Below are 25,853 nucleotides of genomic sequence, written 5' to 3' on the forward strand. Positions count from 1 at the left end.
GGCAGGGAGCACCCAGGGGTGCCCGCCAACCAGCCTGACCCCCAGCTGGGTTTCCTGGGCCCACCAGCGTCTCCACAGCCAGCAAGCACTGTCAAGCCCACCCAAGCACACCAGGCCTGTGGCAGTCCCTCCTGCTGGAGTCCCACCCAAGTGCCATGCTCAGCACCTTCCCCAGGCCACCACCACCACCACTGCCAGGCATGTGTGCAGCCAGTTGTAGGGGCAGCCTGTGGCTGTGGCCCTCAGGGAAAGAGAGAATGTCTTAGGATGGGCGACCAGAGGCAGTAGCGGCAGCTCTGAATGTGGACGGAGAAAAAGGTAGGCGACTCTAGGACTGTGGGGTTTCTCTTGGGGTTTCCATCTTCCTGTGAGCAGGAGGAGGGCAACATGGGAACACACAGACTTCCGGGGTGGGGGCCGGGCCAGGCAGGGAACGTGGTCCCCATCCCTGCGCCCAGCACTGCCTCCTCTGGTGCGCATGCGTGAATGGGGCGGGGGCTGCCCCCAGCAGCAGAGCAGCTGAGGCTGGGCCGAGACAGTCTCCTGTTCACTCAGTGGGTAGGGTTAAGAGGATGTTATAAGCAGAACTATAGGTTCATCCCAAGAAAGGGGACACGTGTGACACACAACTGTTTCTCTGAGAGCACCCAGATCGTCTTGTGTAAGTCAGGAGAGTGACCCCCTTACTCTGACATGGTCCTCAGCAGAGTCAGGGCCAGGGGAGGCAGGCCGCTCTCTTGCTGACCCCAACAACCCCGCCTGGCAGCCCCTACGTCATCACCAGGCCAGCTTTAGGTGACCCACCCCTGTGCTCTCGGAATACAGAGATCACTGGGCGGCGGGGGGGGGGGGGGTTCATGCCCCACCAGGACTGGCTCCCATCTCAGTGGTGGCCAGGTCAGCCTCCCAGGGATGGCCCCACCCCTGGGGACAAAGTGCAGATGCAGCGACAGCTGGCAGAGGCTAGGGGGCAGCCTAGAAGACCAGCAGCCTCTGGAAACTAGTTGGAAATGCAGATGCCCTCTGGGGCAGGCCCAGGGATCTGTGCTGTATCAAGCCCTCCAGGGAACCTTGCCGCAGGCTCTGCTCGGGGTGAGAACCACTGGCCGAGGGGAGGATCCTGACTGGGACTGCAGAAGGGAGGAGGAGAGAGGAGAGGGAGGCAGTGCAGATGGGGGATCCAAGGGCGGCACCATCTGGACGCAAGGGGGCACTTGGTCCCAAATCCTACAGGCAGAGCGAGAGCAAAGGACAGACAGACAGAAGGGAAGTGGCTGCGGGCAGGAGGGGCAGTGGGCAGGAGGAGGTCTGCAGAGGAAGAAGAGAAGCCCAGCGAGCGAGCGAAAAGGGGGAGCGGGAGGGCGGGCGCGTGGGGAGGGGGCGGCGCCAGGAGCTCCTCAGCCAACCCTGGGCTCCCAGGAGCCGCCCCGCCCCCCCAGCACCTGCTGAGGCGGCAGCTCGGGTTGTGTTTCTGTAACCCCTGGGGCCTGTTGACACAGATTAGTATCGCTGGTCAGGGGTCAATAGGGAAGGCTCTTGAGGTCAAGACCTGAACAACTGGAGTTGTAATGAGCCACGTGGGGAAGAGGCCCAGGGAGAGGAGAGGGCTGAGGAAGGAGGAAGGGGAGGGCTGCGCTGAGCAGAGGAAGGCGGCGGGTCGCCAGGAGGGGGGCCACTGCCCAAGCTTGGAGAAAATCAGGCTCACTGGTCTGGGTGTAGGAGAGATACAGCGCTGGCTGACCAAAGCTGGACCCCCAGCTCGGGAAGGCAGGGGCAGGCCCCCGCGGGAGGGGAAGACAAGGTGAAGGGTGGCCTCACCAGACCACAGACTGGTAAGGATTCCCTCAAGTGCAGAAAGCGTCTGCTCCCCTTCTCTCTCCATCTCTGTCCCCTGCTCCTCCCTGGGCCTGCGGTGGGGTGGCTGGGTGGCGCTGCATGCACCTGAGCCTAGAGCTGGGTGACTCTTGGGGAGCTGGCATGGGGTCGGGCAGCAGCCCAAACACCTGGCAGGACCACCTCAGCCCCACGTTCTGCAGTGGGATCTGAGGCACGGCACCCACCCCAGCCCAGGGCAGCTGCTCTGCTTGCCCCTTCCCTGGCCTGGGGAAGGTTCTGAAGCGAGGCCAGCCCACGTTCATGGTCAACAATGCTGGGCCCTGGAGGCAGCTCGGAGGCCACTTCCGGAGGGGCTGATCTGGACAGCAGGAGAGCCACCAGGTCTGTGCTCAGAGGACAAGCAGAGAAGAAGAGCATGAAACCAGGCACGGTGACCTGCTCTTCACCCACCTGGGGTAAAGGGGGCGGGGCTCCCTCGGAATCATCCTGTCCTGCAGCCCTCCTTTAATTGCTCCCATGGGGCCACGGAGAAGAGAACGCAAGGATGCCAACAGCCCGGGGGCCCAGAGGGCGTGGGAGGCACACTATGCATGTATGTGCACTGTACATCTGCAGCGGGGAAGTCACGTGCAGATCTGTAACATGCAGGGAAAGTGCAGATGGTGCCTTCACATTAATTCCACATGTTTGTTAAGCACCTACTACCTACTAGACGCCCTCAAATCCAGAAGCAGAGAGGCTGCCCTGGGCAACACCCCCACAGCTGGAAGCTGAGTGCATCAGGGACACAACACAGGGCCCCTAAGCAAAGGAGGGGTGGGCTCTGGGGGTGAGAAGTGAGGTGGGAGAAGCCAGCACCAAGGAGGGTGACAGCTGGGTAGGGTGTGAAAGATAGAGGCGTTCGGACAAAGGGGGAACGAGAAAGGCAGACGGAGAGAAACGTGATCAGAAGCCAAGAGGTGCAGGACGGCACACACACACAGAGCCTGCAGAGAGTGGCTGCCAGAACACAGTGCCCGGGGAGCGGGGAGGGTAGTGCTGGAATGGCCAGCAGACGCCCGCCAGTGAGGGGTCCTGGGGGCCCACCTAAGAAGAGGGCGCCTCTGGGAGATGGTGGGACCAGCTGCCCATGTGATGAAGGTGGTTACAAAACGCCAGGAGAGAGCAATTCCCTTCCTAGGTTTATAGTCAAGAGAATCAAAAACATATGTCCACATGCACACTTGTACACAAATCTGCACTGCAGCACTGCTTACAATCGCCAAAAAGTGGAGACAACCCAAATGTCCATCAACAGAAGAACAGATAAACACAAAATGGTCCATCCATCCAGTGGAATACAATTCAGCCATAAAAATGAAGGAAGCTCTGATACAGGCTACACTGTGGATGAACCTTGAAAACATCACGCTCAGCAAAGGAAGCCGGTCATAGAAGGCCACAGATTGTGTGATTCCATTGACAGGAAATGTCCAGAACAGGCAAGTGCAGAGGGACACATGCAGATCAGTGGTTGGCAGGAGCTGGTAGGAAGGAGGAGGAATTGAGACAAACTGCTAATAGGTATGGGGTTTTTTGGGGGGTGATAGACTGTTCTGGAATTAGATAGTGGTGATGGTTACAGAACACTGTGAATGCACTAAATGCCACTGAACTGTACAATTTAAAGCAAAGAATTTTATTATGTGAATTATATCCCAATAGAAAACAAATCTGGAAGAGAGGAGGAGCAGCTACGTCCAGAAAATTACAGTAGTGGTGAAGAGGCAGGGATGCTTCGGAGCCACCACAGGGCCACATTCGTTTGGTTGTGAGGGCTCAGGAGCTTGGGTAGCTGGGGACACCCCCAACTGAGACAAGGGATGGAATGGAAAGAAAAGAGGGGAGCCGGGGGAGCGTTGAGGCCCCTTATGGACACAGAGTGAGGTGTCAACTGGATGTTAGCCCGGGAGCTGGAGAGGAGAGTTTGGAGAAATCAGACCTGAGATAAGCCAGGGACACCAGCAGTGCAGGGCAGGCGTGCTTGGAGGGGACAGGCCCTGGCTGCCGCTCCCTACTGCATGGCCTCCGAAAGGTTCTCCTGTCCACCTTCCAGCCTTCCAGGCTCCCAGGCATAATCGAGGATGACATCAGCACCTAGTTCATCAGACTGTCGTGGGCTTAAGTGAGATGGGGTCCAGTGTCACTGACAAGTAGCGTCACCGATTACAAGCGAGAGCGCAGAAGAGAAGACTGGGCAGACCTGGGGAAACCAACCATTACAGGCAGATGGAGCAAGAGGACCTGGGCAAGGGTGTGGAAAGAAAGAGCTGGGACCCCTCGGGGCAGAGAGAAGGAGACTGCCTGCCGTGGGTCCGGGGACCAATCAGACTACAGGCAACTGCAGATGGAAAGAAGGCCTGGGAGAAAAAGCCGAGTGGCAAGTTCTCGGGTCCCTGACCACAGCCCGTGGGCTGTGTGGGAAGCAAGTCTCTCATCCCCCGACCGGCCCGATCCCACGCTTCCACCCTCCTCGCGCCCAGCAACGGCCCTGCCCACGGCGCTGGGCCCCGGAGCTCAACACATGGCACCACTCAATGGTTTCTGGCACCGGAGAGGAATTTATTTCCTGGACGAAGCAGCCAAAATCGTTCTGCACCTTTGTTCGCGAGCATGGTGTAGTCGGAGCCGACATTTTCTGACGGGGCCGCGGAAGAGCAACTCAAAATGGATTCGGGGAGGGTGTCGGCTGAGCAGCAGCTGAAAGACAGAGCATTCCGCGGTCTGGAAGGCTGATGGCGGGAAAACGGATGTGGCGGAGTTTATAAAGTCAAGTACAGCATGGTTTTCAGTGAGTTTGCTGTAAGTCAAATCCTGGGATAGGTAAGCCACCTGAAGTTTAAAAACGGGCCAATCTAAGGCAAGAAGAAGTCTTACTTAAAAAAAAAAACAAAAAAAATCAGGGAGTGGCCTTGCAGACTGTGCTGCCTAGGAGACGGCCTCGTGTCCAGGGCACACAGGCTCCCATACATCAGTGGGAGAGCGCCGACGCTCCTGAGAATCTGAGGCCATGGGTCGATGCTGGGCAGGAGGAAGACTTCCTCCACGACTGCCTCTCAGTGCCTCAGGGTCCTGGATGCTTGGCCTTTGAGGTCAGGGACCACTGGAGGCCTCAGTGGAGGCCACCATCCCACCGCAACCCTCTGAACAGCCAGCCCAGAGCACGGGGGCTTCTTTTCTGATCTTCTCCTTGGCCCTTAAAGGGTCTGGGCCTTGGGCCCTCTCCTGATCAGGACCTGTGATTTAGGTCAAGACAACGTCCTAGAAGGAAGAGAACCATCCCAGGGCTCCCAAAAGCCATCCTTCTCCTTTCCCCCTCCATTCTCCTCCTTCTCCCTCTCTCCGCTCCTGACATTCACAAGCGCAGAGACGTGCACAGACACAAAAAGGCGCTGGTGTGCACAGGGACCCACGGAATCACCGCCCCACAGCCTATGTACAGACATTTACCAAACAAAAACATCAACTCCCAATGTTTGACAGGAAGCTCCTCCCCTCTTGTCAGGAGCGATCCCTCCTGAAGGGGGTTCCCAGCGATGAGCAGCAAAAACCCCAGGAAGGGGAGAGGGAAGAAAAGGAGCTTGTGAGGCAGGCGGAGGTAAAATTATAAGGTTGCAGCTGTCAAGGCAGAAAGAGGGGGGAAAAGGCAAAGCGATTCCACTATTAGGGACTCGGTATGAAACACGGAATTCACAACAGCCGAAAACCTCGGCGCTTTGTCTGTGGAAACAGAGACGCAGCGGCCTGCAGGCTGGGAGGGCATGCGGAGCCACCCTGCCCGCAGCCAGCTCAAAGGCAGCACGCAGATCCTAAGACCCCGCCAGACCCAGTGCGTGCCCACCTCACGGGCTGCAGGCCACTCCCCACAGTGCCTTCTCTTAGATGCTCCTGTCCTCTCTGCCAAGCCGTACCTCGGAGGGGCCAAAGCTGGAAACAAAAGGGGAAGAGGGGCAGCCGTGCCCTGCACACAGCGGTGCCCCTTTCGTGGACAGGAATGGATGGTGGAGGAAGGTTTCCTGTGCCCATCCAGAAAAGGGCAAACCCAGGTCTCCTGGGGAGGCCTCAGAGCAGAAGCCCGGCCAGGTGTGCCTTCTGGAGAAGCCAGAGTGTGGCCAGCGTCCCTGCAGGATGGCAGTGGGAAGGGACGAGCCCTTCCACCCCTGCACAGCGTCCTCCCAACTCCTCCCACCCAGAGAGGCTCTGAGGCTCCAGCTGAGGGTGAGGGTCTGAGCCCCTCACTCCCAGGTGCCTTGGTGGGTGGGCAGTGAGGACATGGGCGGGGGCAAGGGCAGGTGCCCCAATATGGGTCCTTGCTGCCGAAGGAGGGAAAGGCCTGCCAGAAAAAGGAGAGGAACAGATGGGAGTGTCCCCAGCCTGTGGTCCCCTGTTACCCGCCGCAGGGTCAACACGCTGGGGCTGGCGGACTGGGCTGCCTGCTCTCTCCTACCTCCGTGGCGACAGACCTGCCGAGCCCCCTGGGCTGAGCTCTGTGGACAGAGCACCAGAGAGTCCTCAGGGCCCTCCTCTGGCCCGACCTGTCCATCGCCACAGTCAGGGAGTGCTACAGTCAGGGTGCCCCACTGTGACACCCCTGACCTGGGTGCAGGATCATTCTCTGCCGTGGGGGGCCGTCCTGTTCGTTGCATGACAGTTAGCAGCATCTCTGGCCTTAGCCCACCAGATAGATGCCAGCAGTGACAACTGAAACCATCTCCGGATGTGGCCAGAAGCCCCCTGGAGGCAGAATGGCCCCACTGAGAAGCCGTGTGCGCTGTGATCAACGTGTCCCCTTCTTGGAGCACAGCACACGCAGCTCTGGGCTAGCACGGGCACAGACCAGGTGCTTATATTTGTCCCCACAAATCAACTGGGGCTGGTGGCTGCGCAGCCGCCTCAGAAGAGAGCCACTATCCCACCCTGGCAAGTGCCACCACGTATCCTCCATTCTGTGCCTGCGAAGGCCCATTCCTTCAGCATGGGGCCCGTGAGGTCAGCGTGACGGAGCCTCCCCCGCCCTCCCCATGCTCAGCCCTGCTGACCTATTGTGTCACAGTAGAGCCCATAGTAGGACCCTGGCCTGCCCCCCCAGGGCTGCCCAGCCCTCGGGAAGGGCTGTTGTCCCTGCACCATACCAAAACAAGGGGCTTTTAATAGCAGCTTCCTTGGGGCTGGGCTCCCCCCACCCCTCGCTGCTCGCTCAGCCCTGCTCCTGACGGTGGAGCCACAGCGCCCTGTAATTATGGCAATTGTAATCTCTCTTACTAACAGGTAGATTAATAGCGAGGCAGGTTCACAAAGAGCCCCAGAAAGGAGCTACTCAGCTGCTGAGCGGGCAGGAAGGGCCTGACACTTCGCAGCAAGTGTGTACACGGCTGACGTGAACACTCGCTCCGGCTGAAGAGGCTCAGGGCCTGCAATGTGGCCAGCTGTTCCCCTGGGAGGCCTGGGTACTCACTGTGTGACCGAGAACAGGTAACCGCACTCTCCCTGGCCTTCTCTGTCTTCGTGGGAGCAACAATTGTGAACCTCACAGTTCCCTCTTAAGTCCTTGGGGGGGATTCGAACTGACTTTACACACGCACCCAACCCACACTCGTCCACAGACACCCAGCTCCTGACACTCTGACACACACGCAGAGACACTCACAGGGTAACATGTACTGAAAAATCTGTCGAGGAAAAGAACGGACCAAGCTTCATAAACACATGTGCCACCCATGATGGTCCGGCCACGGGCCCCCTAGGCCCTGGGCGCCTGGCACTGCCGCCAGAAGAGGTGGGACGAAGGTCGGCTCTCCTGGTCCTGCACAACCGCCTCCCGTGCCATGCCTCACAGGCCTCCCCGTGGGCCTCCCCCTCACAGCGCCTGGGGGCAGTCCAGTTCTGGAAAGAGGGGGCATCGAGGAGAAGGGGTGGGGAAGAAGGGGAGCCAGAGGCCCGAGACACTGCAGCACTGATGGGCCAAGGAGATGGAGAAAGTGACAGAAGGCCCGGGTTCAGGGCGAATGAACACACGTGTGTGCACATGCAGACGCGAGGGCACACAGCAGGAACCACTGGGGACTGAGCCCAGGGAGCGCACGCTCACACACACATGCCTAGGAACTTGGGGAGGAGATAGCCCTGGCCCTGGGGAAGGACACAAGAGGCTGTGTGTGCCAGGCTGTGGGGGATGCCATCTCTGGGGCACAGGGTGTGTGTGTGTGTGTGTGTGTGTGTCTGAAGACAGAGTTTGCAGCCTGGAGGGAGGGGCTCACCCTCTCTTAGCCTCCCCTCCACTCACAGGAGGACCCGCACCTTGCCAGACAGGCCCAGGGTCCTGGCAGCAGATGGCGGGGCCGGCCTCGGGGGTCGACAACAGCTGCTTCCTTAGGAACTCCGGGAGCACGTGCCAGTGGCCACCATGGGCTTGCACCTCAGTGCTGGCACTAGGGGTGGCAGCACAGGGTACAGCTGGGGATGTGGTGAGAGGGACCCTCAGGTGCCATCTGCAGGCATCGAATTTCCAGACCGCAATTTAACAATACACACACAGAGTCTTCAGAAGAGTCTATACCCACGGCCTGGTAGTTCACCTGCTAGGGAGCCTTGTCTGAAGTTCACAAACAGAGCTACAAAGCTTAAAATGCACCAGGATGTCCGTCCCAGCAGAATCTACAATTTAAGGCCTCCACAGACCAGGGATTATATCAACTCTGGCATGCCGACGTCTCATGCAACCATTTAAAAGCACGCTTGTATTTTTTTTTTCAATAAGCACCTATCACATAATTTCTCATTTCCAAAATGAAAGGGGATAGAAGTCATTAAAAATGTCAAGGGAGGCCAGCCCAGTGGCGTGGTGATTAAGTTTGCGGGCTCTGCTTCAGTGGCCCCAGGTTTGTGGGTTCGGATCCCAGGGGCAGACCTACACACCGCTCATCAAGCCGTGCTGTAGCACTGACCCACATACAAAATACAGGACGACTGGCATAGATGTTAGCTCAGGGCAAATTTTCCTCACCAAAAAAATAAAGAAATAAAAATTAAAATGTCAGGAATTAAGGGCAATACAGCTAATAAGGAAAGATGCTAAACCACCAAAAATTAGTTTTTTGTTTTTTGGTTTTTTTAAAGATTTTATTTTTTTCCTTTTTCTCCCAAAAGCCCCCCGGTACATAGTTGTATATTCTTTGTTGTGGGGCCTTCTAGTTGTGGCATGTGGGACGCCACCTCAGCGTGGCCTGATGAGCAGTGCCATGTCCGTGCCCAGGATTCGAACCAACGAAACACTGGGCCGCCCGCAGCAGAGCATGCGAACTTAACCACTCGGCCACGGGGCCAGGCCCCAAAAATTAGTTTTTGAAAAACCATGATGTGGTAGACTACACAAGGGTGTTATATTTTAAAAGCAGCACCCAAAAGCATTTATATTATAAACTCCAATTTTTTAAAAATAAAATGTATGCATGAATAGGTATAAAAAATGCAACAAAAGGTTCATAGCGGTTATTTGAGTGATAGAATTTTGATAATTTTTATTTACTCCTCTAGACTTTGTGCTTATTTGGTATTTTTATGATGAACACGTACTGGCTTTGTAATCCGAAAAGTAACATTTTTAAACCAGTGGATAATGACAGACTATCCCCGTGTGACTCTCTCCCCTCGTCACAGAAGAACACAGCTCTGCGGGCCCAGTGAGCCCGTGTCAGCCAGGCAGGCCTCCGCCTCGGGAACAGCCACACTCAAGTGGACTCCCGGCCAAGCGACACAGAGCAGGCAGGGGGCGATCCCTCGAACCACTGTCACACCGCAGCACGCACAGCCCCAAGACTGGGCACTGCGGACTTTGGAGGGGAAAGTGGGGGCCAGAGAAAGTCAAGGACAGGCACTTGGGGTCTAAGGAAAGCGATTCAAGCCCAGAGAGGAAGTGGCTGGCTGGAGAGTCTGAAGGTGGAGAGGGGAGAGCTGGGAACTCACTGGAACAGCGATGGGACCGACTCTAAGGTCTGAGACAAGTGAGGGGCAGCAGCGGCGGGACAGGCTTTGGGGTCGGCCCAAAGAAGCGGCTGTGCGTGCGAGTGTGTGAGAAGTGCACTGTTCGCATTCCTTTAATAATTCATTGTTAAGGACCAAATCCAGCCACCAGAGCCGGGAGCCTAGGGACCAGCTGGGGGAGGCAGCCATCTCCAGCCCTGGAGGCCAGGCCAGAGGCTCCCAGGAGGAGAGAGAGGGCAGGGAGGGCAGCCACTGTCTGGGTCTGCCTGGGTGTCACACGAGGAGCCTGGAGGCTAGGGCTTCCGGGGAGCCTTCAAGCAAAAGACAAACAAGCCTGGAGGCCAGGGCCCGAGGCTGCTCGCTGCCAAGCCGCAGCAGGGCATGGGCTAGGCCGGCCAGGCGGGACACCCGGGGCGGGAGGGGATCCTCCACTGGGAGCTGGAGGCCTCGAGGGTGGGCGGCTGCCATGAGTACGGAGGATGTGGGCTGGCTGGGGAGGCAGAGGGAAGGCCTGGGCCTGGGCAAGGGTGGGGCTGGCTGAGTGGCCTGTGGCCCACCGAGCAGGGGCTCCTCTACCAAGGGCTGGGGTGGAGGAGGGGGCCAGGAAGAGGGCTGCTCTTTCGCCAGTTTCCTGACACCTCATTCCCGTAAAGGGAAAAAAACAAAATTCTGAGAAACCAAGTCCCTTCTAATCCATTAACCCACAGTTTCTCACTTGCCTGCCACATTCCTTCCAGCCTTCCAGAAGCTTCCACCACTCCTCATCGGTCAGGATTCTCCCCTCGTGATGCCCACTCAGAAAGCACAGCACTCACTCTCCCCTACCTTCACTCCCTTCCTTCATCAGCCCCATTTCTGATTTTTATGCCATTTCGTGCCTTTGTGTCATCTCAAGGATGGCCATCAGCTGCTTCCCACCTAAAGGTGATTCAATATTCAAAATAGGTTTATGGGGTTGTATAAAACTATATGCTGGGTGACAGACAGATGCAAAGGCAGAGAAAACATAGTCCCAGCCCCAAGATTCCAGCCTAGCAAGAGAAACCCACAAAATTAAGTACAAAGAGAAACAGGGGAGCAAAATTACCTGGCCCCCAGCTGAGCCCGGGTCCAACTTGCATTCACACGGGTCCTCACCCAGCTGACGGCTCACTTCCATCAGACTCTCCAGAGTCGTGACAAGACACACAAAGGCAGGACTTGCCACTGTGAGAACACCCAGCCTCTCCCAGGACGGGTGCGCTGAAGAAGCCAACACACACCTCGGCCCACCATGCCGAAACCAGGGAACGGAGCTCTGGCTCCTGGGGGCGTCCGTGCCACCAGAGCGCTTTGTCGGAGAGGAACACAATCCAACAGGCCTTGCCAAACCACGCTGGCATCTGAGTAATTATATTAATGAATCTCTGAGTTACAAAATCTAATATTAGACAGTGTCTTCAGGACCATCGTCTTTAGTTACTGTCCCACGTGGCTGGGAGCACTCCTGGGCAGCAGAGTGGCTTGAACACACTGTGTGTGTGTATGTGTGTGTGTGTGTTGTTTAATTTAAAAGAAATGCATGTATTTGAAACTATGCCCAGAGATCTGTGTGCCGGGCCCATTTCATAAACCACGATACCATAAATGAGTGAGAGAAATCTGGCCCGTGCTCAGGGCAGGGGCCTCTCGTCTGGCCATCTCTCTCGGGCTGGCAGGACCCTGAGGATTACTACTCCGTGAAGCAGTGGCCTTTGTGTTCAAAGCCAGCACTGCCGCCCGCAGAGTCCCGTTGGCGCAGCAGTCAGGGCCTTGCCTGCAGCCCTGTGGGCCCTGCCTCACCATCCATGTTCATTAGCTGTCTCGATCCTAAGTCCAAACTGAAAAGTTGGGCTCGACACACACGGGGGCAGCCCGAGGCCCAGCGGACCCGCCTACTCTGGCCAACTACCTGGTGCAGAACAGACCACCGCATCGCCATCTTGGCCGTCGTCTGCAGGCCCCATCCCAGGCCAGCAGAAACAATGACCCAGTTGGCCACACTATGCATGTGGCCAGGGCCAGAGGGTGCCAAGTAAACTGCAGCCAGGTAGTAAACCAAACAGGCGCTAACCAGAGGTGAAAAGGAAAGTGTTCGCTCTCCTATCGCGATTACCTTTTGGGGATGCTGTGCAAACGTAACCAGCTATAAACGATAGCGGGCCGCTCCGAACCCGGCTTTCTGTAAACTCCGCCTGCCAGGATAGGTTTCGCTACCTCGTCTGCTCCATTTGTGACAATTCTTTGGGTGCCAGAGTCCTCCCCGGCTGCTGGGTCTGGGAAACAAGCCTTTGTGGCAGGGTTCCGGCCCTGGGACTGGCACCCTCAGGGGCCCGTGGGCCCGGTGGCAGCAGCGGCCTGCCCAGGTCGACGTGGGAAGAGCTGGCCTGGAAGGTGGGGGAAGCGGGCAGGTTTTTCCTCTTGGAAACTCGTCAGTAGGCAATAAGGGATCGCTGTTTAATGATTTTTCCATTATTATTATTTTTTTAAATAACCAGCAAAAGCTCCACACAAGTGCCACGCTGCCTGACGGGGCTTACTCTCAGCGCTGTCCTAGCTGCCAAGGGCCTCTGAGCTTGGAGAGGAGCAAAGACCCCACAGAAGCCCCATGATTTCCTAGAGAAGGTCCCCCAGCCCCAGAACCCTACATGTAACCTATTAAAGTAGGAAACCAGAGCGGCGAGAAATTCAGCGAGGAGGCCAGGGCCATCTTGAGGAGAGTCGCCAGGCTCTCCTTGCCCTTGCCCTCCAAGGCACGGCTCCTCAGCCGTGCCACTGGTGACGTTTTGGCCAGATGACACCTCGTGGAGGAACTGTCCTGTGCGCTGGCCTTGACTCACTAGATGCTAACAGCACCCTCCCCTGGCTGTGACAACCACAAGTGTCTACTGACACTGCCAAATGCTCCCTGGGGCAGAAAACCACGGCTCAAGGGTGACCGAGCATCCTGGTTTGCAGGGGACAGAGGGGTTTCCTAGGACAAGGGACTTTCAGCACTGAAACCAGGAAACTCCTGGGCAAACTGGGAGGGGTCTGGGATGAGCGGGCCACCCACCCTCCCTCCCTCCCAGCTTCAGCCCCCCGACTGCCAACAAACAGCACCTTCCCTTCTACTCCCAGGGCTGTGAAGAGCAGCTCCTCACCACCCTATGTGAAGCCCACTCCCAGATACCCGAAGAGATTACACCCCACCCCACCCCACTGCTCCTTCCTGGGCCAAAATAGTCTTCTCAGCTCCTCTTTCCTCCTGGGCGCCATCTCCCAGTGCCATAACTTCCACGAGGCTCTCTGAGACTCGCGCCAAACTGCTCACATATTTCTTATATTACTAAGGCCGAAATTGGCCTGAAACCTCTGGTAGGGGAAGCGGGCCCGCCCTGGGGAAGACATGACTGGGGTGCAGGGCTCTGGCGTGCTCACGTTCAACTCCCCTTCTGCAAGCGGCCCCAGAGCCATGGAGAGGTCACTGGGGAGAGGGAAGGACGGGGAGAAACCACTTGGCTTCCCTGTTCTCCCTGGCATGTGGCTGGGTCTCCTATGACCTGCTACCCAGGGGAGGGGACCTGAGACCTTCTAAAGAGGAGAGGCAAGGAAATGGAGTTGCCCGCCCTGGCACTGGTTCAACAGTTGCAGGTGGAGGGCCTGTCTCACTCTCTCTCACACACACACACACACACACACACATACACACACATACACACACTGTCCTCCGCTCAGGGGACCCCACCAGGGGCAGCCCCAGGCTCAGCAGCCCACCCCCCAAGCTTTCTATCCATTTGCCTCCTCTCTTTAAAGGCCTCTCTTCATTTGGTCCCCCAGGGAGCGTTTCTGTTACTACGGAAACAATGATGTCATGTGGCCGGGTGGGGCTGTAGGTCCCTCCCACCACCCCTAACTAGGTACCATGCCTGCCTACGTCACCATTCTGAAATTTATAGCCCAGCGCCGGGTATTTATAAGGTGGCTCTGTGGTGACCACAGATTCAGTGCAGGGCTGGTGGCTATTTATAGCCAGAGGATATACGCTTATTACACCCCCCCCACCCCATATTCTGGGCCACCGTGTTATATAACTGCCATTACGCAATAACGCCCATTATATAATAATTATGCGCTAATGGGGATATAATCTGCAGGCATAATAAGGACACACTCCCCAGGGCTGCACTCGCCGGCCTCCTGCAGGCCGCCTCCAAGGATCTCCTGATCTCTCCACACACTCTGCCCGGTCCAGAAGAGTCACCAGGTGTCACCCTACTCCCGGCTGTCATCGGCAGCCTCCCCTAGACCAGCAGACCCAGCCACAAAGCTCTCTCCAGATCCCTCCGCTCTGTCCTGTCCCTACCCCTGGCCTGGAGAGGACACTCTTCTCTGTCTTATATTTAAGCCCAGCACAAAGAATTATGACAGGCTAAATCCTGGAAGGCTGAAGGACACTTCACCCCCCATTTTAAAAAAGGAAAATAGCAGCAGCCGCCGCAGCCGCCGCCCCTGAAGGAGACTGTAGGGTCTAGAAAAGCCTTGGGGATGCCAGGCCAGTTGGCAGAGGGTCGGCGCCACACAGAGGGGCACCCTGCCACTCCAGGAAAGGGCCAGGAAGCCAGCTCCAGCGGCAAGGGGCCGGGGCCAAGCCGGGCGCAGCCAAGCAGGCCAGTTCTCAGCGGTCCTCCCTCACCTCAGAGTGCCCCCTCGCCCATGGTGGCCAGGCCTTGGGTTATACGGCCAGCAGGAATGCCCCCGAGCAGGATCCTGGCTGCTCAGACACCACCTCACGCTCTGCTGGTCACTCTGCTCCCTGGAAGGATAGAAACTGTCACCTCAGGGGACAAGAGGACAGGGACATCGGCTCTGCACCAGGGGTGAGGGGACATGAGTGGAATGGGCAGGGTATGGGAAAAGCTAAGACCACAGTGGCATTTGAAGGAGCCAGTTAAATTAGTCTAAATGTACCATCTGCTCTTAAAATAGCTATCTCTGTATTTAAAAGTTTGGGATATACGAACTGATGACAAAAATTAGAAGAACCTGCACGGATCGGGGAAGGGAGTCTCCCTCTGGTGCAGGAGGGTGATCTGGGGAGCCTGTCTCTTACATCTCTTCATTGTTTGAATTTTTGACAGAGTGTGTTTTACTATCGCAATATAAACAACATCAAATACGTCCTTTAAAAACAGGAGTGCGGACGCTCAGGTGACACTTCTGCTCATTGCACCCCATGTTGCAGAAACGGGTGTCTGCTGCTCTTTGCGGTATGAGATGGACCTGCTGGGGTCACGGGCTCACCATGGAGGCCTGGCAGCTGAGTAGCAGATCCCCTGTTCCGGTGCCCAGATCAGCAGCCCAGGCACAGAGAGATCACCATGCAAAGTATTGGGAGGGACGCTCAGGAGGAGACCCAGAGCCGGGCTCACGATTCTAACGCAGCAGAGGAGCCCCCAGACGGCTTCAGCCCAGGGGCCTGCTGCCCAGAAAGGGGAGAACAGCACAGGACATGCAGGGGGAACAGCTGGGGCTCAGAGGTTCTGTCGCCACTCGAGAAAAGGTAAATGAGGTCCTCAACTGGAGGAGAGAGGCAAGAGGTGATAGCGGGGGACATGACACCTGAATCCGTCTGTTTCTTCTAGGCCGGAGGTTCTTAGCTGGGGCAACTCTGTCCCCAGGGACACTTGGAAATGTCTGGAGATGCTTTGGTTGTCACACCTGGGGTGGGAGGGTTGCAGCCAGCATCCAGTGGGTCCAGGCCAGAGATGGTGATAACCTCACTACCATGCACAGGACAGTCCCATGACAGAATGATCTGGCCCAAAAGTCAACAGCGCCGGCGTTGGGAAACGCTACTCTACGGGGACTGATATGCATGGTTAAGAGGTTAACATAAGTGCCACAGAAGCAGGAAAATCTCTAGCTGGGAGCTGCCCTCTCCCGTAACGCAGCCCAGCATGCTGGGAGAGTTTTGACATACACAGCCCCAAAACTGACAACCTTTAGGAAAGGGGGAAGGGTGAGGGTCTGTGTGAAGGAGCATAAAAGGTAACGAAGAGCAGATTATTCCAAACTCCCAGCGACCGTCTGGTTAATTAGGATAATTACATTCACTTTTATTTCCAACTGCGATTCCAAGCAGACTCCCAGAAAAAGGGCGTGACAGAGCAAGGATCAGGGATGCCGGGACCCAGCCGAGCCTGCTGGTCCTGCGCCTGGCCTGTCCTGCACACTCTACCTGCCCTCCCCCAGCTACGGGCAGGGGCGCCAAGAAGCCCAAGGGGCTGCGGCGGCAGGGGAGGCTCCAGCTGACCCAGCCCGGCTATGCTCGCATGCTGCCTCTCAGGTCCAGCGACGAGGAAGGCCAGTGTCCAGGACAGCCAGGTGCCTGCTCTCTGTCCCCACCCCACATACTCAGCGGCTGGGGGAGCCCTTGAGCTGAGCCACAGGCTGGGCTCCGGCCCCTCTGTCGCAGCTCCTAGAGAGCTGCTGAGACCACGGGGACCCCTACCGCTTCCTCCTCCAAGACTCCACCAAGGCCAGCAATCTCAGTGAAGTGCAAGGCACAGCAAGGCCTGAAGAGGGAAGCCCAGGGGCTCAATGACCCAGACCCTGGGGTCCTTCTGTGGGAAACTCATCGTGGGAGCCAAGTGCCTTGACGTCTCTGCACTTGGGCCCTGCCTGCCTCGTTCAGCCACTGCGAGGACGCAGCTCCCAGCAGGCTGAAAAGGCTCGGCCAGCTGACGACCACGAGAGAATTCCTCACCATCTCTCAAGGTGCAGTTCAGGCAGGTCATCTTCCAGGAAGACTCCCAGGTCCCCGGGTCTGGTTCGCCAATTCCTCACTACACACGGAGACCCCTGTGTGTCCCCAGCACACCCACCCACAGCTGGGAGCACAGCTTTAACACTAGCATCCATGTGAGAATTTGGGTGGTTAACACGTGGACAGGACTCAGCGCGGTGCTCGACTATATTGGGCTTTCTTTGAAAAACCGGAATTAAAGCAGGGGACGGAGACCAAGGGTGTGCCCCCTCCTCCATCAACAGGGGACGAGAAGTTGTTGGGAGCCTGGACAAATGGGTGCCCTTTAAGTTACTGGATGTTCCCCAAATAACAGCAAATGATGGCCCTAACCCCGGGGCAGGGGCATGCCAGGTCATCATTAAGACGTCAAAAGTGAGGAGAAGAGCCAGAACATGCTCCCACCGATGGACAGGCCATGGTGGCTGGTGGGGGACAAGTCACTTGGGAGACAGGCCCACAAAGGGCAGCCCCAAAATATAAAAAAAAAAAATCCCCAGAGGGCCAGAAACTCAGGTATTAGATAGGCCACAGAGGGGAAAGGCCGGCTCAGCCACACCTCCTCGCAGCCCCTCTGCCTGCTGGGACCCTCCTCCAATGCCAACAACCCATCGGCTCAAACACGCTTAAAATGGCGACGGCGGCCTGTGGGGCCGGGCGTTTGTCGTGCTGTTTTCCACGGTGCCCTCAGTGCCAAGAAAAACCTATCATCAGAAATGCCATCAGCTATATTTATCTATCTCTCAGCCCCCCAGCCTCCTCCTCCCGTCTGCCAACCAGGCCCTGCGGAGCCCCCCTCACCCAGTGGGCACACTTCCCTGTTGCTGACGCCTGTGACCACCTGCCCAAGTCTGGCTCTTGGGCGCTCTCTTCCCCAGCCCTGGCGATCGGGCCTCCACACGGGCACACACACACCAGCGGGTTGCAGCCCTGATTACTGGGCTGTGGTGGCAGACCCACGTGTACTTCAAGACGCACCCCCACAGGCGCTGCTCTGGGTGTCTCTCGTCCCAAACCGAGGTGCAGGTGGCCCCCCGTCTCCTTCAGTCTCAGTTCCCTGCACGTCGGGGCCTCGGCAGCACTGGCTTGCCCTCAAGTCCTCTAGAGCCATGGGCCTGGTCCTCCAGGAGGGTACCTACGCTGCAGCATCTCACAAGCCAGCCATCACAGAGAGACAAGAGGTAGGGGTGAGAGAGAAGCCTGGGAGGACAGGGGCTCACCCCGGCCCGTGGGCACCACTGCCGGCAGGACACAGGCAGCTGGGAAGACCGCGCAGCCCTCCGCTTCACTCCCTGATGGAGAGTGCAGAACCCCAGCCTGTATTTCAAGATGCTAAGAACTTCCAAGGAGTATGCATGCTAGAAGGACCCCCACCCCCCTCCCAGCCACGACAGAAAGGGCAGAATCTGGGATGCTCAAGGGGAAGGGCACAGTCAAGGCTCGGGACCACTCAAATCCCGCAGCCTCTGCCGGGGATGCGGCTAACAGGGAACAGGCTGTGGTGCCGGGCGCCTCAGCCCTTTGCTGACCCCAGCTGCAGGGCCCCGCCCTGACCCGTCCCACCCTCAGGCCTAATACAGAACGTCTGAAGGTGCGTCAACGCTACATCCTCAACCCGGCCCCTCCTCCTCTCGTTTGGGGGAGGGCAGCCCACACTTCCCGCCCCAGCCCTCTTCCCAGAAGGCCGCCCCTCGCCTCCGAGCCCCCAACTCAGAAAGGAGTTCCAGGGAGCTGACTCCACTGAGAATGAAGCAACCCAAATAAAAATTTTAAAACCCAGAAGCTCTTTCTCTCCTGCCCCCTCCCCCTCCGCTGGCAAATGAAAACAAACAAGAAATCAAAGAGGCCTTTTGTGCGAGCACCGCGCTGACACGGCTGGGGCCTTTGAAAGGACTTCTGAATCGGACACTGAAGGATAAAATAACTGAAGCGTGGCAGCTCCTGAGCTGGGGGTGGGACCGACGGGGCAGAGAAAAAGGGGTGGGGAGGGAGCCACCTTCTTCCCTGGGCAGAAAGGGGGCCGCTCAGCTGGGCCTCTCTGCCCAGCTGCTGTGGGACGCCAGAATAGGGGGAGGCCATGCAGGCACAGCCCTCTCTGGCCCCTTCCTCAGCACCCAAGTCTCAGCAGCACTAGAAGGCGGCCGAGACAGCCCCGCCTCCCTCTTCACAGCCCACCAGGAGCTTCCTCTGATGGAGCCCTGAGGGCTTTCCCTCCCTCCCGCATGGATCACGGCACAGTCACGCCTACAGGACAGCACCTTCTAGAAGTCATGGCGTGGCCTTCACTCAAGCCCTGTGGCCGCATGCAGGAGTCTCTCCTTAGAAGGGCCTTGCTCACACTAGGTTCACCAAGCGTGTATTTCATAAATAAAGGAAATTCGACCATACTTTGGCAGTGCCAGAAAGTACAGTGAATTCTCAGGAAGTCCATCTGAACGTCTGGACCCCAGCCCTCCTGCTGCAGAACGGCCCTGCTTCCTCCGAGTGGGCATGGAACACAGCTCGTCGCCATGCTCAGGCTTCTTCTCACCCCGCACTCCCCCGGCTCAAGCTCAGACAAGGGTGCTTCTTTTCTTCCTCGAGCTACAGCTTCCAACTCAGCCAGCAGAGCGAGCACTCCATCAAGACCCCTGTGCATGGCAGCCAGCGAGACCCCTGACGGGTTGGGCAGACATGCTATGGACAGAGGAGACAGGAGCAGATGGCCAAGGAATCCCGGAAAGAGACCAAGCCCAAGGACTGGGTCTGGGCCTTGCTGGTCTTCTCTTTGAAGTCACACCTCCTCTGAGGCCAGCTTGAGCCCCATCACCCTTCCACACCACCAGAGCCAGGCACCCAGTCACAGTAACAGCAAAGGGGCCTAGGCCGGCTTCACGGGTCTGCCGCCGGGGCAGTCACGCAGGCCCCGTGCTTGTTTAATGCTCCAACCGTCATCACAGTGCAATTGCTCATCATTTTGAACTAGGAGCCCAGCATTTTCATTCGGCACGGGGGCCCCGCAATTTATGTAGCTGGAGGGCCCTGCAAATCAGGTAGCTCCCATGGGATCCTAAGGCACCTGGAGTGTCCGTGCTCAATTCTGAACGCTCCAATTTAAGAGGACCTCAAGGGGGTGGTGACTAAAACGGCAAGGGCTCGAGGAGCTGTGTCAAGTGCGGGAAGCGTGAGGGACTGGCAAGCGTTTGGCCTGGAGAAAGGACAGCTTCCTGGGGAGAGGGGTGGAAAGGAACCACGACAGCTGCCTTCCGTATTACAGGCTGCCACGTTACAGAAAAATTAGCTCTCACCTGGATCGTCCCTTAAGACAGAAATAAGACCGACAGGTAAAGGTAACAGGGAAAAGGCCTGGGGCTCACAAAATCCGAACAATAGTAATGGCAGCAGCTGCCGTCCCCTGCTCGCCTGCTATGTGCCGGTATCTTTACCCGATAGACAGTTTAATCTCTCCAACCATCCTCTGAGTTAGATGAACAGAAGAATTTTACAATGACCAAAGCTGACCTTTGAACAACAGTGACATCTCTTCCGGGATGTTCTAAAGCGGACGCTCCGCTGGGTTGGAAGATAATCCCTGTATCTTGCTAATTTTATGAATCTGGTTCCTGGGCCCTGCAGTCTTTGCTGGCCCTGGCACCAGATGGCGCTGCCTCAAAGACACAGACCAGTGGCATTTCTGGGCCTAGGAAAAAGGAGGCAGCGGGTGAGTGGCTCAGGGGCCACAGTAGGGGCTGGCCTCCTGAGAGGGTAGCTGGTGCTCCTGTGACCCTTTCTACGCACTCGAACCAGAGCCACTAGACAGGCCGGGTGTCCAGCACAGGCTTGGCGGTGGGGGGGGGGGGGGTATCGCTGGCATCGGCCTCATCTTGGCAGGGCTAACAATGCCCTCCGACACCAAGGAAGGACGCAGACGAGAAACCCTCCCTCGGACCCAAAAACCACCACTCACCGCTCACGGCAAACCCCAAGCCCTGAAGCAGAGGGCAAAGCCTAGGAAGCTCTTACACCGGAGAAGGGCGACCTTGCACTTGAACAAGTTCACGGGTGCCAGGCCATTTCCTGTGATAGGTAAGGCCCAGCCACCCCAGGACCCGGAGGCGAGGCGGAGGCAGAGTCTCCACTCAGAGCGGCGCAGTGAACAACCCAGGGGGGCACAGCCCTCAGAGGCCAGACGAGGAACCCCCGCACCCCTGACAAACCACCTGGTTCCTTCAACAACAACCCAAAACCGCCAGAAAAGAAACCAAGATGAAGGAGGTGGAGGAGGAGGACCAACGCCCAGAGGTTAGGAGTCGTGAAAGACCATCAACCCATCGCAAGGCAGGGACCTGATCTGCATCCTGTTCCAGACAGACAAACAAAATCTGCAGGTTAGGGAAATGTGAACGCTGACTGGCTATCTGACCGTACGAAAGAAATGGTCGATTATTTCTAGGTGTGATAGGACTATTGCGGTTATGTTTTTCAAGAGTCCTCATCTTTAGAGATGTGTACAGAAATATTTACAGATGAAAAGCAATGATGCCTGGATTTTCTTCTCAACAACCCAGCGTGGGTGGGCAGCGGCGGGTGTGGATGAACCGAGACTGGACATAAGTCGGCAACTGTTGGCACTGGCGGCGGGGGTTCCTTCCACATGCGGCTTTCTCCATCATGAAAAAGCTGAGATAAAGCAAAGAGCCACCACGCAGATACCGGGACTTTGTGGGCCTCCACTGGGGCCCATGAGAGGGATCTGACGGGGAGAAGATGAGTCTCCATTCAGTAAAGCGTTTTATTGCTGTCCTCTCTGAGGACAAGGCCTAAGGCCAGGGAAGGTCTAAGCACACCCTTCACCTTCAGAGCCCTGTAGAAGCTTCGGACATAGTCTAGCAGCACTTCCGGGCCAGCTTGGCCATCCTTCGTCACACAAGCAGAGGACTCCTGGCCCCATACTCCCCTCTGTCTCCAGCCACCTGCCCTGGAACACCCATTTTGGGTGGAAGGACATCACCAGCCTCCTCCCCATGGTAGTGCTCTCTGATCCTGCTCTGCCGCAACCTTCGCTCCTAAATGGGCCAGACAGACGCACAGCAGCGAGAAGCCTTCCCATCAGGAAGGCTGTCTTCATGGGGGCCACACACACCACACGCTCTGGGCAGCCTTTTGGGCCCTAGGATTCTGTGAGTGGAGCTCCTGACGTCACCCACGCGTCCTTTATTCCTTCTCATGATGCCACCTCTTGAAGCTTCATGTGGGGCGAAACAAGGGCCCATGAGGGCCATGGATGACAATGGCACCTAGTGGTGAAGCTAGGCCCCTAGTCTTACCACCATGTCAAGTTTGCTTATCGTCAAACCCGGCACCACCAGCTCAGCCCAGATCAGGTTCTCCAGCCCAGTTTTAAAGGAAGAAAAGCACTTCTTTTAGAGTCCAAAGCAACTCTTATCTGAGCCCTTGCCACCCCAGCCCCCACCCCCAGTTTATACTGGGAAGAAGGAAAAAGTGGCGCCCTACTGAGCATGTCTGCAAATGTGGACACGGAAAAGGCCATGCTGTCAGATCGACGCCGTTTGGGGGCTCAGCCAGGAGAAGACATTTTATGACAAAATGGGGGCGCTTGAGAAGAAGCTGTGCCCACTCCGCACCCTCTCAAGACCACCTACCCAAGGCCCATTGGTGGCCCATGCTACACCAACTCACCCCTCCTCCTTCAGGAAGCCACGCTTGAATTAAACTCCAGCAAGAAAAATCCTACCTTTATGGACACTATCTGGAGTGCAGGGACATGAATTAGGACAATTTCTTATAATTCGTCTATCAGTTCTCCACTCAGCTTTGGTCAAGGAACTCGGCCTCAGCTGGGACAGAGGTGGCCTCATGGCACACATGCAATGGAGCATGAATTCACTCCTACTCCTCGGCAAATGATCTCATTATAGACTGGGGGGGGGGGGGGAGGGCGGGCGGGGACACGTCCATTCTCCCGACACCTGCCTGGTCAGTCCAGGAGCCAGCAGGCTGGCCAGGAAACGGTCTCCTTCCTCACACACGCTCCATCCTATCTCAACCCCATGCTGGCAGCAGCCAAGAATCTGGCCTAAAATGAAAGAGGCCAGGGAAACAGCCCAGCTACAGGGACCCAGCTAGAGAGCAGCTTAGGAGGAGGCCAGCTAGGAGGGGGATGAGGGCTGACTTCTGTCTTAGAGGCCCCTAGTTCCAAAATCAGGAGGTACCGAATCCTCTCGCGGAGGAGCTATCTGCCAGACGCAAACCTGCCCAGAGCCACCCCCAACACCACTAGGCACATACATACCCTCCCCACTCTGACCTGCTGTGTAGACAGAGAAGGAGGAGATAACTTTTAAAATTTGTCTTTAGTCTCTTTTCCAGAAAAAAAAGGGACGAATGGGGGAGAGGACTGGCAGTTGGTCATTCTTGGTGCGGAGGTGTAACAGTCACACAGGGCCAGGTGCAGGCCTAGAAAGATCCGCAGGGGTAGTTCAGGGCAGGGGCTGGGTGGGTCCACTGATTCCATCCAACTCCCAAAGCCACCTCTCAGAAGGAGAGAAGGAGCAAGAAGAGAGGCCTCAGGTCTCCTCTTCCTCGCAGAGCTCTCCAGCACACGCACTCTCTGCTCATCCCAGGCCAGGGTCCGCTCCCCCAAATTTCAATTCTGGATTAGGTCATCCCGCTCCTCCCAACTTCCCAAACAGGCCAGGAGGTGACTGCAGCAAAGAAGTGAGCTGCTTTTCTTTTTTGTGAATGAACAGGAAGGAAGACGCACGCACACTTGCGGGAAAGCACCGTCACTAGAGTTGAAGTTAAGCCACATTCTCTCACATTCGCATAAAGAGAGAAAGAAGGGAAACGAGGGGGAAAAATTACTGGAATGGTGGAAAGGAAAACACACACACACACACACACACAGAAAGGTTTGGTCGCCCTCTCATTACAAGTTGGTCGGGCATAATGTAAACACACTTCTGCCTTGCTTAATCACAGAGGCCGCCCGTTTAGGTTTCAAAGGCGGCAGTAAATTGGGCGTAGCTGAGTGGAGGCTAAAAATTAACCAGCCATCTCTGTTTCAATTTGTAAGAAAACAAAAGCGGAAAGAAATTATAAAAAGGGAAAGGGTAGGGGGAAAAAACCCAAAAGGAACAGAGGAGGAGAACGGAACCACCGACCCGCACGCGAGTGAGAAGGGAAAAGCCGAGAGGAAAGCTGCCGACTTGGAACACAAAAGCATGAGGGAGCTTACAGTTTGGGGTCGTCTGCTCGCCTCTCTAAGACCTCCTCCCCAGCAAGGCCGCTCCCTGCCCTGCCCTGCCCGTGAGGGGCCTCTCTGCCCCAGCAGAGGTGCGGGGCGCGGGCAGCCCTCCGGGGGTCTCAGCGCTTAGGCAGAAATGCGGTGAAGGGGAAGAGCGCAAGGTTTTCACTCTACGAAATCAACCGCCTCTCCCGCTCGCCGACAGCCAAATCCTAGCCAAAACGCTCCTGCTCGGGCATCTGGGCCCCAGGATCCGCCCGCCTCTGCCTTGTCTCCTCTGTTCTATTCACCCTGTCTGGTGTCGGGGGTTTCACACGCCCCTCTCTCTGCCCAACTGCTGCCCACCCCGCTTGTGCCCAAGCCGGCTTTTCCACAGGACTGGAGGGGAAGCAGCAGGAAAGCCAGCACCTGCCCCACCACACTTCCTCTGACTCATTTTAAAGCAGAGCAACGAGTGACTTTTTCTGGTGGTGGTGATGATGGTATTCAGCACAAACTCTCACCATCGTGGATAATCCTGGGGCGCCCTGGCCCAAGTTGTAAGAGCTGCAGCGTCTTTGGGGGAAGCTAAGTCCCCAGAGATGGAGATGCAGGGAAATCGGTAACACGGCAGGGAGCAGGGAGCAGAGGAGGAAGAACAGAGAGGGCGGAGGGAAACGGAAGAAGGGAGAGGGAGCATCAGTGTGCTGCAGGCCTCGGCAGGCAGGACGGGCGCCCCAGTTAGGCCCACTGCGAGGATTGGTGGGAAGGAAGAGGAACAATAAACAGAACAAATGCCAGCAAGTCAAATAAAGCGGGGGGATTGAGAGCGACCTACCCGGAGTGTGGACAAAGTAAGCCAGATAAAGATCCAGTTCTTTGATTGTGACTCCAATGTGATGAGGCTGCACGCACAGGCCGGGGTTCGAGCACTGGGGCGACTTGTAGAGCCGCTCCCCGTCAGTACTTTCCAGGGGGATCCCCTTAAACAAAATCACCATGACCAGGTCCAGCCGCCACACCTTGTCGGCCTGGCGCAGGCAGTCAATCCGCCGGATCTTGCCCTTCTGGTCGGGGTTGGAGAGCACGCAGCAGGGGGCCTTCTTGCCCGTGATGGTCAGCACGAAGTCCTCACGGAACTCGGGCCGGATGTCCTTGCGCAGCTTGGCCAGCAGCCGGGATGCCCACTTCTGCTTGATCTCGGGCTTCTCGCCCAGCAGCTCGTCCTTCACCGCCCGCTCCTCGTCCTTCGACATCCGCTTCTCGTGCTTCTTGAAGTACTTGCGCTTCCGAGCCTGCAGGTTAAACCAGGTGTAGGAGAAGGCGCGGACGTGAGGCAGCAGCGCCTCGATGAACGGGTGGAACTCATCCTGCAGGCGGCAAGCCGGGAGCATGCGGGGCGAGGGGGACGGGAGGAGGGGAAGACGGGTGAGGGGGAAAGAGAAAAGGAGAAAAGAAGCGTTAGAAGGGGGCACAAGAAAAATCGCCTTCTCCTCCTCCTCCTCCTCCCCCCGTCAGGGACAATCTTCTCTTGCAACTGTTCTAGGAAAGTGCGGTCTGGAGCCACCACCAGCCTAGCCAGCCGCTTGCTCCCATCTCAGCCTCAGCAGCCAGACAGAGGCACCCGGAGCCTGAGCACACACCTATTCTCTCTCTCTCCCTCACTCACTCACACACGCGCGCACAGACAACGTTGCCGTCCACACACACACGCTGCTGGTATCCCCGCCAGGCTCTGTCGCGCCCATGACATCTCCATGTTCTATCGCAGCCGCAAACTCATGTCAGCTCGCCCCGGCGCGGTGTCCGGTGTGCACAGATGCCCGTGGACGCACACACGGGGCGTGCGGGGGCCACCTCGGCACCCCGACACCAGTCGGTGTTTGGCCACCCCCAAGAAGAGAGAACATGACATCCACAAGCAAGCGAGGAGACTGGATGTCTCCCCCTCTCCAGGCGCTTTTCATT

General features: G+C 57.1%; 1 protein-coding gene across 19 annotated transcripts in view; it reads right to left on the reverse strand.

Moving 5' to 3' along the window:
• NFIX (nuclear factor I X) overlaps positions 1-25,853 on the reverse strand; it is a 90,936-nt gene that overhangs the window by 38,622 nt on the left and 26,461 nt on the right. For 8 of the 19 annotated variants that reach the window (XM_023645284.2, XM_070273041.1, XM_070273039.1 and 5 more), the window contains exon 2: positions 24,724-25,255. In XM_023645284.2, coding sequence (XP_023501052.1) covers positions 24,724-25,255 — 532 coding nt within the window. Of the gene's footprint in view, positions 1-3,495; positions 4,576-24,723; positions 25,256-25,528; positions 25,822-25,853 lie in introns of those variants that run through there. The other 11 variants (XM_070273045.1, XM_070273037.1, XM_070273048.1 and 8 more) reach the window with 10 other exon arrangements.

Source organism: Equus caballus, chromosome 7 (assembly GCF_041296265.1).
Source record: "Equus caballus isolate H_3958 breed thoroughbred chromosome 7, TB-T2T, whole genome shotgun sequence".
NCBI lineage: Eukaryota > Metazoa > Chordata > Mammalia > Perissodactyla > Equidae > Equus > Equus caballus.